Raw genomic sequence first — 16,044 nt, forward strand, 5'->3', positions numbered from 1 at the left:
CAAGGAGTCGAAGAGCCTCGTAGAGCTGAAAGCGGGCTGTTCAGAGGAGACGGAGACTCAGAGAGGAGACAAGCGCGCCCAGGAAACAGTCCATCGCCAGGAGACCCCAGCCCCCCGGGGGGTGAGTTTCCAAGCGGGAAGCAGCTGTTCCCTCCTTGGCCTTCCCTACCTCTCCCTACGGTCGCCTCTGACAGCTGGCAGGCACACAGGCGCCAGTCAGCAAGCCAGGGGCCGCCGACCTCACGGCTGCACCTGCCACCGCTGCCCCGCAGGGATTTTGCTTCTGTGATTCCATCACCGGGAAGAAGGAGCTTCTGGTCTGTGACATCGACATGAGCGCAGCGCCAACGAGGAGGAGATGTCACGGACACAGGAGCCGGGAGGTGGCACCGCCCAGGACCCTGCGCCCTGTCTGACCAAGCCGCGGGCACCGGGGCCACGCGGTCTATGCCGGTTGCTCCTGAGGCCTCAGATGCCTTCCACCTGCCTCCCCCACCGCAGTGGGCTCCCTCCCCCCACCCCCGCACCCCTGCCGCCCTCCGTGGGCCGCTCCCGGCTTTGCCGCCCACTCAGCTTCCCAGCTCCCGCGGAGGTAGTTGATGTGATACGCGAGCAGAGGGACAGGTGTGTAAAAAAATCAACACGGCTAATCTTCTAGACATTTTTTAGCAAAATTCAGGTGTTCAGAAAGTTAGGAAGAAATAAACGATATATTTTTGCTTAAAATAAGCGGCACGGGGCGGGTGCAGGGGGCAGAAAAGGCTTTGGGAAGGCTGGCCGATGGCACCCTCCAGCTTTCTGTACTTTCGGAAACGCGTGCAGCCCCAGAGCCCCCTCTCTGCTGGGGACCCCGCCTGCGTCTGTCACAAGTCCTGCCTGAACACGAGACCAGCTCCGCGGCTTAGTTACACCCCTCGTATCTCTAAGCAAAGTGTGTTATTTACCCTGAATAATTTCCTTTAACAGGTACTAAAAAGATACAGTTTCTTAAAATGAATGAGAGTTATCGGCTTTTGGCTTGGAAAATGACTTCTCCCCGGAGAAGGAGGCAAACCGTTAGGAGGCCAGGCCGCCACCGGCGTGGGCCTTCCTCCCCGGCCGCCCGGCCTCCGCTCTGCCGCCGGCCCCCGCCTCCCTGGCCGCCGCGGCGTTCAATTCTGCAACGAGGACACGGCATCTTTCTACACCTTCTTCCCAGGTGAAGCCGGAAAGGGAGATGGAGACAGGACCCCAGCCGGCTGGGCGCGGACGGGCAGCACGACACCCGCGGACGGAGCGCGCGGCCGGGGGCTGGGTGGCAGGGGTCCCTGTGGCTCTACAAGTGGCCCTGGGCCGCGATGTCTATGTTCATGTCTCCTGGCACTCGGGTGTTTTACCTCTCCGCCCGGATTTTGTATCTCAGGACGAAATAGGCGATGAGGCGCAGGGAGATGAAGAAAATCCCCAGAACGATGAAGTCCAGGTAGAGCTTGGCATCCTCCACGTCCAGCTCCCTCAGGATGGCTTCCGACTTCTGGAAGTGGCACGTCTCATCGATGCCACAGTGCAGGTCCTCTCGATCCAGGCCGTAGATGGACAGGATGACCCCTTCGAAGCCGTACCTGCGGAGGAAGGCACCGGGCGTGAGCAAGGCCCTCCCGGCGGCCAGCGGACCCTGCGCCCTCGCACCGGCCTCCATCTGCCGAGGGAAACGGGGTCCCCCGCCTTGCCTCCCCAAGACCTGTCTTCACGGAAACACTTCCCAGACTCCCAACAGCCTCTCAAGACAAGCGCATCCAACGGCCTGGCTAAGGTTTTTCCCAATTTTTGTTTCCTCCAGAGCCTCTACCCACCAAGTCAAACTGAACAACAAATAGAAGGTATTTGTTCAGTGGGGAAATGAATCGGAAAGAAAACTCTTTGATCCTCTGATAGAACATATTTATTTTTTTTAAACAGATATAATAAAGGGCCTGAGAGCCTTCAAAGGACTCCGGAGCATTTAAATAAAACCCTTCTGCGCCATCCCATGTCTCATTCTGCTCCAGCCCTACAGTGTCAGAACAAAAACACCAATTTTGAGAAGAAAGACATGGGTGTCTGATTTTCTGGCCCTTGGAACGCGCACGGATTGTTGAAACTCTGTACGAGTGCTTTGTTTTGATCTTGTTTTCCTGAACAATACATCTGGGTCTGAGCTGACATTCTAGAAAAAGGAAGCTTGTTCCTAACTTTGGATTTTATGTGTCACATGGGTCGGCTACAGCTGGGAGCGAAGAGCTCTTGAAGACAGGCGCTGCCCAGTGAGGCCGGCGTGCCAGGACCTGGGGCCGAGAGGATGAGGTCCAAGCGCTGAGGCCCCAAGGGGCCCAGATGGTCTTGTTCAAGGATATTAGGATGTTTAAAGCACGACTGGGTTTCCACTGGATTTATAGTCAGAACCTTGGTGGGAGCACCAGTCACTCCAGAGAGGAATGAGGTTCGTGAGATGGGAACACGCCCCCCCCCACGCAGCCCTCCACAACATGCAGAATGTGGGGGTTCATTGCAGTTTCTTCCAGGTACAAACCACTAGTATTTATTCTATGCTTGGGTGCATGTGTGTGCACGTGAGCATGTGTGCATGTGGGTGTTCGTGAGGGTGGGGACACTCCAGACTTAGGAAAAAATGAAAAGCACCAATGGTCCTGGACTCATGATGCAAGCCGCACACTGGTATTCAGCTGGTGGCTAAGAAGTGGCTTCTTTCCCTTCCCTCCTGTCCACATAGAGCTCCCGGGCCACGAACGCTACCTGACGTAGGAGATATATGACATCCACTGCAGGTAAGTCGGGATGGTGTCGAAGCTGACGAAGAACCCCGAGAAGAGGAGGACGGGGATGGCCGTCACGGGTCCCACGAACGTTGCCACCTGGGGGGACACACACGGGACTTGCTCAGGGGCAGCAAGCGGGAAGTCCAGCCCGGTTTCCTCACGTGGCCCCCGGAGGCTGTATCCCACGTGTCTGGGGAGAGTCCCCAGCAGCTGGGAACAGGCCAGGGCTGCAGGCGGGTCACCCCAGGCCAGGACGCAGCCTGTCCCCGTGCAGGGGGGCGGGGGGATGTTGTGCTCAGAGGTCCCCAGCATAGGGGACGGAAGGTGAAGAGAGAGAGCGCCTCTCACAGGAGGCAGGGACCAAAATGCCCGGATATGAGGCTGCAGCGCAGCCTCTGGAGGGGCGGACAGCCAGGTGCTGTCGCCGTGTCCAAGGGAGGAAGAGGCCATGAACACCATCCCCCAGGCGCTCAGAGAGGCAGGCAGGGCTGCACACTTTCCATGGCGATCAGATGGACACCTCGCTGCGCCTATCCACGGATGAGGGGACCGCCCGGAGGCTAAGCAGTCACTGGTAGAGGGCTCTGGAGACGGAAACGGGGAGTCCATCATACCCAGCGGCTGGGCAGGGGTGTGTGTGTTGGAAGGCCTGGGGTGCACACCAGCTCTGTGGCTTTGCTTTCGGAGGACAGAACTGAACTAAGCACCCCGAGGTGCAGAAGCTGCAAAAGCACACAGGTTTGGCAGGCTGGGGGCAGGACACGTGAAGCCCCAGGGCAGCGTAGGGGCACGGTCTGCATTTGGGGGGCCAAGGGATGGCGGAGTGGATCCCCCAGAGGCAACAAGACATAGGCATCGAGAGCTTGGACTCCCAGCCAGTGGCATGATCCCGACCAGGTCATGCTGCCTCTCTGGGCCTCAGTCTCCCCCACTATGAAATGGGGATAGCACCACGCCGGGCTGGTGGGTGTGCCTGGGGGGTCAGTGAATTAAGACGTGGAAATCCCTGGGAAAGCATGTGGTGGGCAGGAGGTGCCACCCACGGGCACTGTCAGTGCACCAACCCCGACTAGCCACGACAACACGATTCCTTCCCAGGGGATGGATCTGGTGAAGCCAATCTGGGAAGTCAGGGCAGAGCTAGGAGGAGGCGTTTCAGGGAGGAGGGGCCCCGGCGACCCTCGGGTAGAGAAGGACACCCTCCCGTGCTGTGTCCTCAGCTGGTACCTGCAGGGACGTGGATGCAGCTCCGATCAGCAGCCCCAGGGACTGCGCCACCAGGGACGTCATGGTGCCCAGCGCGGCGAACAGGACAAACCTCACGGCGTCAGACGGCTGTGACGTCATCCAGTACACGATGCTGCAGTAGGCCACGGGGAACATGATCTGGAAACACAGGGTCCGTCAGCCCTCGTGGAAATGCGTGTTTCCCACCCCGTCTACGGGGAACGGTGGAGAATTCGTGCCCCTTTGCTAACACACCTGGAAGGGCACGTCGGCCATGGTCTTGGCTAGGTAGTAGGCCTTCAGGCTGTACCAGTAATTCAGGTGTTCCCGAAGAAATACTCCCATCTCCAGGGGAACTAGGAGACAGAAAGAGGGAGAAGGGGTCAGGCTGACACACCCAGGGAGCCGGATATTTGCCCAGGACACCTCGGGCTGAGCTGAGAACGCGGTGTGACCTGCAGAGCGTGCAGCACTCGGGAGACTGAGCTAAAACACAGGAGATGATCTCCCAGCCGGGTGACACCGCCGACCATTCTTGTGACCCAAAGAGTCGCCAAGCGGAAAATCAGTGGAGAACGCCGACATGGGTACTGGGCATTGTTTCAGCGACTCGCACAACTATTTCCTGCCAACCTCAACACTAACCAGTGTGATTCCTTCCACGGGCAAGAGCCCCCAAGCCGGTCCTGAGAATTCAGGGCCATTTAGGGTGGCAGCGCCGGGGGAGTTTAATGCTGGAGTTCACTGTCAGCCGGAAGTGAGCAAGGGCAGCGTGCTCTGCAAACAATCTGGAACCCCATGGACATCCATCTAGAAATAGCTTTATCCACTCGCAAATTCGGCCACGCCAGGCTGGCTTACTAAGCCAATGAGGTGACATTTAAACAACAAGACGCGAGGGATTTCTGATTAGAAAACCTTCGGCCTTCCGCAATGCTCACAGGTCTTCCGTTAGTGATTAATTCCTTTAGCTTAGACATGGGATGCATTTTCTCATCTAAGAGAAAACACGACAGGACCTGTCCACAAAGAAAATGATGGTTCGAGAAACCAAGACGTTATGTGTCAGAAAGCTCATCTATTGGCTGAGCCAGGACCTCAGTGCCCCGTTGATGGGAGGGTGTGCAGGGCCAGGCACTCACACGTGAGAACGGTGGGCATGAGGGCCGCAAACATGAGGAAGAGCATGGAGAAGAAGAGGAAGCCGGAGTTACTCAAGACCTTCTTGGCCTCGTTCCCAATCCCCAGGTACAGCAGGCCGATGAGGAGGCCGATGCCAATGTGAGACGTGATCCGCAGGTGCGTCAGGACCTGGGGGCACACACGGTTCTCGCTGATGTGCGTTGGGGTCGGGCAAAGACCGCGGGGCCGAGGCCTTCCGAGGCATCGGTCCCCGATTTCTCCTCCCGAAGAATAAACCCGAACCCTAAGCCAACTCTCTCTCTCTCACACACACACACATGCACACACACACACACGCACACATGCACACAGCAGTTTACTGCTGTTCAAACAGAAGCAATTGGCATCCTCTGTTCAATCCCCTTCACAAATGGCACGACGGGCAGTCTGCCTTCAGAGGAGGGAGCAGGTGAAACAGTGCTGGGGGGGCGGGGGGATGGATACATCCTGGCCCCTCCTCGGACGGCTCTGGCCCGGCCAGCCTCAAGCCCTCCAACTTTCAAAGTAGGTCCCAGAGGCCCCACTGGGCACACTCAGCCCTTCCTGGCAGGTAGCCTGCCAGGTTGTCCGCTGTGACGGGTGGATGTGATCACAGCTCCTGGTCACTGGCCACCTCCTGCTCGACCACGCTCTGGGCCCCTGGGCCCTCAGAGCCTCCCGGAGTGACGAGCACACTCCCACTTGGGCTTGGCCAGAGGAATGCAAGCACAGGAGACGTTTGCCGCCTCCAGCAGGAGGTTTTACAGGCTGGCCCCTGCCATGTTCCAGGAAAGGAGCTGTGTCTCCATGCTGGGTCCCAGGATGAGACGTGTGGGGCAGGGCCACAAGCCACAGCTGCCAACACACAGCACCAGTGCAACGTATGTATTTACTGTCATAGCCACCGGCGCCTGGGGAGTGTTTGTTGAGCAGCATCGAGGACGGAAGGCTGACCGATGCAAATGCAGGGAAAACAGCCTGAAAGTTCCGTCGGGGTGAATAAACCAGAAAGTGATCCCACAGCTTCCTTTGCCATGAAAAAGTGCTTGCAAACAGCCTTACCGAATCCCTCATGATACTGAGGAAAGTCCTTTTGAAGAGGATGCAGAACTGGGTGAGGCAGCTGGCCGAGAAGCTGTGGCAGCCCTCCATGGAGGTGGAGTCCTGCGGGCGCACACGGGAAGGGGCGAGGTGAGCCGCCAGCCCTGGCCGCATCTCCCCTTGGCTAAGAGAAAGCCCCCATGCAGCAGGGTGCAAGATGCAGCATGCAGCTGTCCCGCGGGGGGCCGGGGGTTTGCATTACCTTTCTCAACCCCTGCAATCGTTTTGTCTGCTTTACCTCTTCAGAGGGCCGGTGCCAAAGAAAAGGGTTCACCTCGGCATCCCCCCCAGGCTCTCTCCTGTGCTCAGAGTCACACATGCCCTCCCGGACGGCTCTCACCAGGCGGCTGTTCTGGTCGCCGTATTCGCCGGATGCGACCTCCATGACTGCGGGAGACACAGACGGGTGAGCCCCGGGCTCCGGGGAGGAGCCCCCGTGTTGCTAACGTGAACCCGGGCCTTGTTCATTCGGTGACAACACAGCCTCGAGCCTCGCGGGAGTACTTTTAGTGGGTTATGGGGATGTCGCATGATAGGATAAGATCATTCCACCACCAATATTTCTTCAGCTCTAGGGCCCCCAGGGAGGGCATTTATCACATCAGGATCCTAGAAATGCAAATTCAGACGGAGACGCCAGGGAGCCCGAGAGGTAACCAGCTCATGCGTCTACTAACTTATTCACCCACTGATGTCTCTTGGGTGCCTGCCTCAGGCATTCAAGCCCCGGGACTGGAGCCAGGAGATGCGTGGAAGGGGGTTTGCGTGTCACTACGGGCTCAGGTGGGAAGGATGGGAGCAGTGACCGTCCTTCAGCACCACGGACAGCCCTTCAGGCCCACCAGCCTGCTTGGGCCCCTCGGCCCCCCTCCTGGTCCCCGAGGACTATGTCCTCCACTGCCCCTGCCCCTCACTCCCACGGCCTCTCTGTGGCCCCTGGTTCCACACCCCACACGAGGGCTGCTCCTTCCCACTCGTGACCTGCGGTCTCCCATGCTGCCTTCCCATGGCCCCTTCCCTCACTGACGTCCTTGAGGAAGCCCAAAGTCCCCGGCCTTCATCTTTTGGCCCCCGCCCTCTGGCCACACCAGCTATCTGCCTTCCCTGAGCCTGAACCAGGGCAGCCAAGCCCTCTTAGATCCTATCATAAACCAGGACATGTTGCCACAAGAGAATGTCATCATCAGTGACGCCACATGAACCCAGCACGGCCGGCTCACGTCGCCACTCACACTCGCCATGCTCCAGATTGCCACTCTCCCCTCCTTCCATCCTCTCTCTGGTGATGCACAGGGAAGAGAAGCTGCCAGAAGAGAACGCTCTCACCTTCCCGAGACCTTTCCCACAGTCCCATGTGCCCAATTTCCTACCCCCTAGGTTCTCTCCTCTTTGCAGATGCTGGACCTCCCCACTCTGCCCCTGCTCCGTGGCCCCTGTCCCCACCTGCCTTCTCTCTCCGGGGAACACGGGTGTGATGGTCATGGGCACCGGCCACTACCTTCACAACACACTGAAGCCTCCATTCAGGTGAAGCTCCCCTGCCCCTCAGCCCCTTCCATCACAGCCCACTTCTCAGAAGACAGAAGCTTGGCCTGGGAACCATGTCTCATGGAACACAATTTGGGGGATGACGTTGTAGAGATATGGAATCCTAGCAGTGCTGTGGGGGAAAACATCTGGATGGGAAAGGCTGACGGCTGGGACAGAGAAGGAGGGTCACCAGGTTGAGAACATCCTTCCTCACACACCAAATTCACATTCACCTGGAACCTCAGAATGTGGCTTTATTTGGAAAATGCTCTTTGCAGATGTAATTGGTTATGGATCTTGAGATGAAATCATCCTGGATTTAGGGTGAGCCCTGAGTCTCATGACTGGTGTCCTTATAAGAGTAGGAGAGGACACCCAGAGACACAGAGAAAAAAGCCATGTGAGGACAAGAGCAGAGTATGGAGTGACCCAACCACAAGCCCAGGAACGCTAGGGCCTGCAGGAGCTGTAAGAGGCAGGAAGGACTCTCCTCTGAGCCTTCTGAGCCAGCATAGCCCTGCCCACACCTTGACTTTCAGCCCAGAACTGCAAGAGGATGAGTTTCTGCTTTTCAGGCCACCCAGTCTGTGGGGCTTCCTTGCAAAAGCCATGGGCAGGATATACCTGCAAAGACTAGACCCCAACACAGGGACCAAGGTGGGGGAACGGGACTGAGTAGGGGGTGTCAAGCACTTGGCGGTCTAGTAAATATGAGGCTCGGGAGAAAAGGAAGGCAAGAGGGATGCCAGGCTCTGTGGCTTGCAGAGTGGGATGGTGGGGGAAGAATTGGTTTTGGAGATGCGGCCTGGAGAGGCTGTGGGGTTCGCTGACAGACGTGCAGGGTATGGTGTGCAGGAAGGGTGCTGGGCCCAGAGACCCAGTAGGGGAAATGTGATGACCGGCAGGGGCGTCATGGCCCTGGAGCGCATGGCTGAGAGGAGAAGCCAGGGGAGGCACCTGGAAGCAACGCCAGCGTGCAGGCTCCTACATCTCAAGGCCCGAGACACGGCACACTTGGCTGCCAAGCTCGGGACCAAGCTCAGGAGAAGGAACTCGGACCATCAGCTTGGTCTCTTGGTCTCTGGACTCTGAGCATCACCTTTTTGTTATGTTTGGTAGAAATCTAAATCAGCATTTTAACAACTTGGTGAATCAATGTAAAAGGGTCGTTTTTTAAAATTTTTAAATGTTATTTATTTTCAGAAATAACTTCGTTTAAATCAGAAACCTAACACAGCACAGCATTAGGAAAACCAGCTCCTAACAACAGCATCCTTGTTCTAGTTCCCAGATATCTTCTCTGGAGGAAGGAAAACCTCTTCACTGTTCTTAAAAGCTCCACCACAGGACAGCGGTCGAACCATGTGTGGAATATGAAAGGAATTTCTGATTTGGGGGCTTCAGGTAAAAGTAGAAACCCACTGAGTGTGGAACAGAGCTCCCTTCTTTCCCCTCCAGCTGGTCAAGGCTCTACTTACCAAAATCAGCTGGGTTGTGATAGGTTGGGCAGTTCAGACCTAAATCCCTCAAGTACGGTACAAGATTTGAGACTTTTCCCCGGTACACACATTGTCCTTGACTAAGGACATAAAGCTGGAAAAAAAGAGAGAGGGAGAACATCGACCTTGTCCCACCTTGTAAAGCAACAGGAGCCGTCAATCCATATACCCCTTGATCCACTGCCCATTCAACCTCCACCCATCCATCCATCCATCCACCATCTTTCCACCCACCCATCCATCCACCCTCTCACTTATCCACCCATCCACTACCCATTCAACCTTCTATCCAACTACCTATCTACTCATTAATCTATCCATCTACCCATCCATCCATCACCCATTCCAGCTTCCATCCATCCATCCACCCACCCACCCTTTACCCATTCAGCCTTCCATCCATCCATCCATCCATCCATCCACCCATTCATCCATCCACCCACCTACTTATCTACCCATTCATCTACCACCCACTCAACTATCCATCTACCCATCCTACATCCATCTACTTATCTACCCACTCACCCACCCACTCATCCATCAGCCAATTTCTCTCACTTTCAGGAGAGCTTTCCATTACATCCCCAAAATGTGAAAGTTCAATGGGAACTTTAAGTCAGGAAAGATATCAAATGGACAGGCATTACTTTATTATATTGCTTTTCTTCCCCTTCACACTAACCACCTGCTAGGAAAGATTTTGAAACTATACACATTTCATCCCTGGGCCTGTGCGTGTGTGTGTGTGTGTGTGTGTGTGTGTGTGTGTTTTGCTTACAATATCAAAACCTAAGATTTATAATAAAAGAAATGATGTTGCACACATAGGATAACCTATCATTTAATTCTGTAAAACAGGTGTCCCCCATTGTTACAAGGGCAGGGAAAATGAAGCTTTAGCAATGTCTGACCCTGTGGCTGGATACCAGCCCCAGAGGGAGAACACTGGCCAGCTCTTTCTACCCACTACCGCCCTGCCGCCTTAGCTGCTTATGACTCTAAAGTCTTCTGGAACATAATATTTAAGGCCACTCAGAAATGAAGACACCCCTGGGAACTTACAAGAAGCTGTGAGTCCCTGGGATTTGGTGTCACTTGGGCTGTCACCACACGTACCTGGTCAAAGAGTTCGAAGAGCTTGGCGCTGGGCTGGTGGATGGTGCAGATGATGGACCTCCCTCCTTGAGCCAGTCCTTTCATCAGGGAGACCACCTGGAAGCAGGATGCGCTGTCCAGGCCACTGCAAGGCAAGGGGCACCGTGAGACGCCTGTGGGACCCCCCCCCCCAAACTTTAGCCCACATTCAAAGCACAGGGAGGAGGTCTATCCTGCAGCCTGAGCCGTCTTGTCTTCTAGAGTCAGACAGGGAGAGAGGGAGGGGAGTCAGGTGGGACAACGGATAGGACAAAAAGGGGCAGGCAGAGCTTGTGCCTCCCCCTCCTGGGGCGACTCAAGGGGCCCCTATAAGAACCCTGGCGGAGAGCGCAGGGCTCTTCCCTCCACTGCCCTTGAGTACCTGGTGGGCTCATCGAAGAACATGACGGGAGGGTTGTTCACCAGCTCCAGGGCGATGGCCAGGCGCTTCCGCTGGCCACCAGAGAGGCTTCCGGTCCGCGTGTTGGCGCAAGACAACAAGCCCAGAGCCGTCAGGATCTCCTTGACCTGCAGGAGCAGCAGAGCCAGAGTGGCCGTCAGGGCCTGCCTGCCACACCTCACCACCTCCAGGCTCACGCGGAAACACCTGCTGCCGCCCCCAACCTGCTCGTGGACACACGTGGATGGGATTGCATATCAGGGCCCTTCGCAGGCTGCCCGCTGCCAAGTGGGCAGGTGTCTTTCCAAGTCCGAGGTCCTGGTTTGGGCCCCAGGGGCTGGGAAGGGGCACTGGAGTCCCAGGTCAGCCTCCTGCTGGTGACGCTCCAGGCTTCCTCCCTTGTAAGCCCCGCTCAAGGCCAGGGTTCTCGGAAGGCGCTCGATCGCCAAGTGTAGAGTGGCGGGATTGACAGACACACAGACAGGATGATCAAGCATCTTCCTTCTTTTTTTTTTAAGATTTTATTTATTCATGAGAGACACACAGAGAGAGGCAGAGACACAGGCAGAGGGAGAAGCAGGCTCCCTGCGGGGAGCCCGGTGCAGGACTCGATCCCAGGACCTCGGGGTCACACCTGAGCCGGAGGAAGACGCTCAACCACTGAGCCATCAGGCTTCTGGCAGCACAAAGGGGAGGGCCATCGTGGCGGTGCAATGGGAGACGCAGTGAAAACAGCCAGCGCAGCGCTTGGCACGGAGGCAGCAGTGTGATCCATGCAGCTGCTGAGGGCCCGGGAGCTCCTGCACACACACACCACACAGGCCTCTCGGGAAGAAGGAAAGCCGCCCCGTTGGCACCTGTCATGGCAGAGCCAGGTCTCTGAGGTGGCAGCAAGGCCAGGAAAGGGCTTGAAACAGTCACTGCCTGCACGGGCCCTGCCGATGCCTGTCCCCACCCCGGGCACCGGGATACAAACAGTCCGCTGTGACTAAGCTTCCGTGTCCGCTCCAGATTATCGGCCTCGTATCGACTCGGGGAGCAGAAAGTCAGCAGACTGGAGCGCAGCGGTCAGGTGTCTTCCTGGAGGCAGCCCTCGGGGCGCTGGGGGTGGGTGGCCACCCGCCCTGCCTCCACCCCAGGCTCACCTCCCAGGGCCGGCCCTCCTGGAGGTCCCACGAGAACGTGCCCGGTCCCCATCTCGGCCTCTGGTGGCGGACCCCAGGCCAGTGGCTTCTCTGGGGAGATGAGGTCATCCAAGAGGAGAAGGAGCTCACAGGGAAGAAAATTTCCACTCCAGCTCTTGAGTTACTGACGTATGGTCGGGACAAAATGCAGCCCCGGTGACAGGATGAGCCAGGACACTACTCCGCAGGCCAGGAGTCGGGTCAGATGGACCCAGGTCCGAATCCACTAGGCATCTTTCTTATTGATCTGTAAACCCAACGCCCTGCCCTTCTAGAATGCACGCATTTGAGGGATCCCAACCGGGAAAGAAGGTCAGAGAGGTTGCCCGGGAAGGGCCATCAAGGCGGGGCAGGTGCGGAGGGCTCTTGGCACACCTTCCCTCCCCTGCTGACAGCATCTGTTGGTCTTCCCAGAACCACCAAGCTTGCGCGGAACCACAGGCCGAACCCCAGGTTCTTCTGGAACCACAGGCCAAACTTGCAGAATGAGGGGTCGCTCCGCTCACTTCAGGCTTGCCTTTGGGGCCCCCCGCGGCTCAGCACGGCACATGCCGGCTCCTTTCCACCATCTGTCCTCGCAGGGCCCCTCTTTGTGGCTGGGGGTGCCCCGCCCCACATGCCCTCGGCCCCCATGGACGGGATGCAGGAGGTGGAGGCAAATGTCGGCACCAGCCCTTCTGCTGCCCTGTCCAGCCCATTTCTCCAATGTTCTCTCAAGAGTGATGCTCCGCAGGTTGGTTCTGTTTTAAAACTAGTCAGAAAGAACAACGTCCCAGCCCTGGGAGATGTCGCTCCAAAGCAAGCCCCTTGCTGGGGACCCTCAAGGGTGGAGGCCGCTTTTCTGGGAACCGAGGCAGGCTGTGGACCACATTCCATTACCTACTAGAACATTCCATTCTATTGTTTCCATGAGACACAAACAACCGCAGCCTGGGTTGGAGGGAAATGAGTCAGGGCAGGCACTCGGCCGCTGTTTCATCCTTGAAATAACCGCTCAATCCTGCGGATGCTTTCTGGGGGGAGGCAGGACCTACGCTTGGCTGAGGACCGGAATGGGGGCTTCCGGACAGCGTGCGCAGGACCCAAGACCAGCGCTAAGCCCCACAGGGAGGGCTCACCGCCTTCTCCACCCAGCAGGGGACGAATCTGAAGAGGGAGGCAAGGCTCCGGCTCCTTCGGGAGGACTCGGCCACACAGACGGCAGTGAAGCCCTCGCTGACTTGACGTCGTTGCTCCTGTAGAGCCAGCTGAGAACGCATGTGGCTGTCCTCACGTCCTTGACTTAGGCCAGGCATACGGAGGACGTGCACACGGGCATGGCCGGCCGGGAGACGCCTCCTCGCCCTACCGAGAAGGCCACCTTGCCCCATCCCTTCTGCTATAGCAGGAGGAGTGGGCCGCCGTGGGGCTCCCCCAAGACCCTGAGCGGCGACGGGGGCCCCGTGATGTAACAGGCAAAGCTGGCGCAGGGGACGAAAGGCCTGGCTGCCTGTGTCTGTCACTACAGCACCCGTTGCCCTCCGAGCCCTTCAGTGAGAGCTACGTCTGTGTTCCCCTTCCACGTGGAAAGGACGGTCCACGCGGGTCACGCTGCAGGAAAATCACCCCATGTCTGTTCTGCGGGGTCATTATCTAAGCTTCACTGCGCCCCGGAAGGCAGGTGCAGCCTGGCCTCTCAGCCCTTGCTATGGCCGGAGGTCCAGAGCGCTGCGGACAGTGGCCCGAGGTTACCCAGCGGGTCCCAGGGGCCAGGCCTGGTGGGGTTCCCCTGTGGACCTCGCTCCGCTTCTCTGTGTCAGCAAGACCCTCGGCCTGCCTCGTGCACTCAGCACCGAATTGTGCAGCTGGGAGTGGGACCCTAACTCAGCCCCCATTGCTGCGAGGGGTGTTCCCGTTGCTGTTGTGGCTGCTTCCTCCCAACCCCACCCCCACCCCAGCCCCACCACCCCGGGTCAAGGTGGCTGCTTGGGAGGGACTAGGGTCCTGCAGGCTTTACCCACTCGACCTGCACCAACGTCACAGCCCCCTCCCCACCATCCAAAAGGGACTCAGCGTGCATGACCCCCACATTTGCATGTCTACGTTCTGGGTTCTAGCAATCATTTCGTTCCTCTGGAATCAGAATAAAAGCTCCCCAGGAAGCACCCCCGACAGCACAGGGGTCGTGTGTCCTTCTCCTGCCTGCATGGGAGGCTGACTCTGGGCTCCCGGGCTGATCCTGAGGGTTCCAAAGGCTGCAGTCTGGGCCGGGGGCCATGGGGTGAGGTGGGGGGCGGAGAGGATGAGCCCCAGTGATGCCCGGCATTGTTTTCATGACACATTTATGTAACGTTAACTATTATGCACCACCCAAAAGGAACAGGCACGGTAAATAGAATTTCTGTTAAAATATTTCCCGGGACGCCCGGGTGGCTCAGTGGTGAGCGTCTGCCTTCGGCTCAGGGCGTGATCCTGGGGTCCTGGGATCGAGTCCCGCATCGGGCTCCCTGCGTGGAGCCTGCTTCTCCCTCTCCCTGTGCCTCTGCCTCTCTCTCTGCATCTCTCATGAATAAATAAAGTCTTTTTTTAAAAAAAAATTTCCTGTGTCTGATGCATCACTCTGGTTTACAGCAAATGTGAAGCCAAGGTGCACCACCAGTGCTCGCCCTGCAGATCCTACCCATTACGCTGCTGGACCATTGTCTTCCAAGAAGACAAGATAGTATTGCATAAGTGCGATTTCGCCCAATTTTACTCTTCCATGGAAACCCCACCAGCGCCAGGCTAGCCCTGCAGCGGAGGAGGGAAGCTGAGTTTCCCCCAGATGATGTGTAAACATAAACTGGTCACACCTGCTGAGTGGGGCTTCCCGGCTCCCAGGGGCTCCCAGGGACTGCTTCCCTGGCACCCTCCCTGGGCCCTGGGTTTTGGGGGAGCGGGGAAAGGGGGATGAAGAGGATTAGAAGGTCTCTGGCATCCTGGAAACTTGAAACTTGTTTATTTAATTTTTTTTAAGGCCGCTTAATAACGGGTAAGAACCTAATTTCTTCTTGTGAGTGCGTGTGGGTGGAGGCTGGTTATTTTTAAGCGAATGACTAACCATGTTCGTTGTGTTTTATAAAAAAGCAATGGAGTATAAAGCATGTTGAGCACCAGAAGGGGCAGGCGCTTGCTCTAATGTTGAGGCTGGTGTGCTCTGGCCACCTAAGCTTTCCTGCCGTGTCCTTGCTGGTTGGTGGCCTCACCGAGATCTGGACGTCTCATGGCAAGGAGGCCACTCCTGGACCCCCAGCTGCCAGGCCGGAGCACACACCGAGATGTCACCGTCCCCACACCCAACACTAGGTGACAAACCAGCAAACAGAACCAGTGCCAAGAAGTCCCTCCCCACACGTTTGCCAAATGGATTACGTGAACTTTCTGGACTGTCTGTGGCCCAGGCACACACTTACCATCTCCCTCCTGCCCTCGTCCTTCTCTTGGAGCTTCAGATGTGCAGATACCTGCAGGGGGAGGAATCAGAACAGATGGCAAGCCTCACTCTCACGGAGGGGAGCCCGGAAACCCCTCGGAGGTCTTGGCGCCCACCCCCCTTGGTTTAACAAACGGAGGGCCCAGGAGAGCACTGCACAGCTGGGAAGCTTCCTGTTATCTCCGAGGGCTCCCCTGCTGCGCCTGCCACAGACGGGAGGTGTGGGCAACTGACAGGCCAAGGGGCTCCGGGCTCAGGGGCCTGAAGATCCCTGTTGTATGTCTAGGAAGCTCACGGGCCATCTGTCAAACCACCGACAGATTAAAATGCTCCGCAGTGGAGGGTTTACACCACACAAATAGGCCAGTGCTAAATATAAGGACTCCAGCTTTGTTGCTGTTTTGTTTTGGGTGAGATCCTGAGGAGCCGTCAGCACTCAGTACTGTTACCGGCTAACCAGACGCTTAGGTGGTCAGGGCCAGAGTCCCCCACAGGGAAACAGGGAGCAGGGCAGTGAAGACAGGACCACACTAGCATCCTGATTGACAGCTTAGACAGGACC

General features: G+C 57.2%; 1 protein-coding gene across 2 annotated transcripts in view; it reads right to left on the minus strand.

Moving 5' to 3' along the window:
- Nucleotides 1-647: 647 nt before the first annotated feature.
- ABCG1 (ATP binding cassette subfamily G member 1) overlaps nt 648-16,044 on the minus strand; it is a 54,946-nt gene continuing 39,549 nt past the window's right edge. Inside the window, exons 5-15 of one of the 2 annotated variants that reach the window (XM_072739831.1) lie at nt 15,463-15,513; nt 10,830-10,975; nt 10,430-10,553; nt 9,293-9,407; nt 6,487-6,671; nt 6,246-6,347; nt 5,165-5,333; nt 4,278-4,378; nt 4,023-4,181; nt 2,773-2,891; nt 648-1,601 (exon numbers count right to left, since the gene is read on the minus strand). In XM_072739831.1, coding sequence (XP_072595932.1) covers nt 1,373-1,601; nt 2,773-2,891; nt 4,023-4,181; nt 4,278-4,378; nt 5,165-5,333; nt 6,246-6,347; nt 6,487-6,671; nt 9,293-9,407; nt 10,430-10,553; nt 10,830-10,975; nt 15,463-15,513 — 1,500 coding nt within the window. In that variant the 3' untranslated portion in view covers nt 648-1,372. The remainder of the gene's footprint in view (nt 1,602-2,772; nt 2,892-4,022; nt 4,182-4,277; nt 4,379-5,164; nt 5,334-6,245; nt 6,348-6,486; nt 6,672-9,292; nt 9,408-10,429; nt 10,554-10,829; nt 10,976-15,462; nt 15,514-16,044) is intronic. The other variant, XM_072739830.1, reaches the window with a different exon arrangement.

This window comes from Vulpes vulpes, chromosome 15, assembly GCF_048418805.1.
Source record: "Vulpes vulpes isolate BD-2025 chromosome 15, VulVul3, whole genome shotgun sequence".
In the NCBI taxonomy this organism is placed as follows: domain Eukaryota; kingdom Metazoa; phylum Chordata; class Mammalia; order Carnivora; family Canidae; genus Vulpes; species Vulpes vulpes.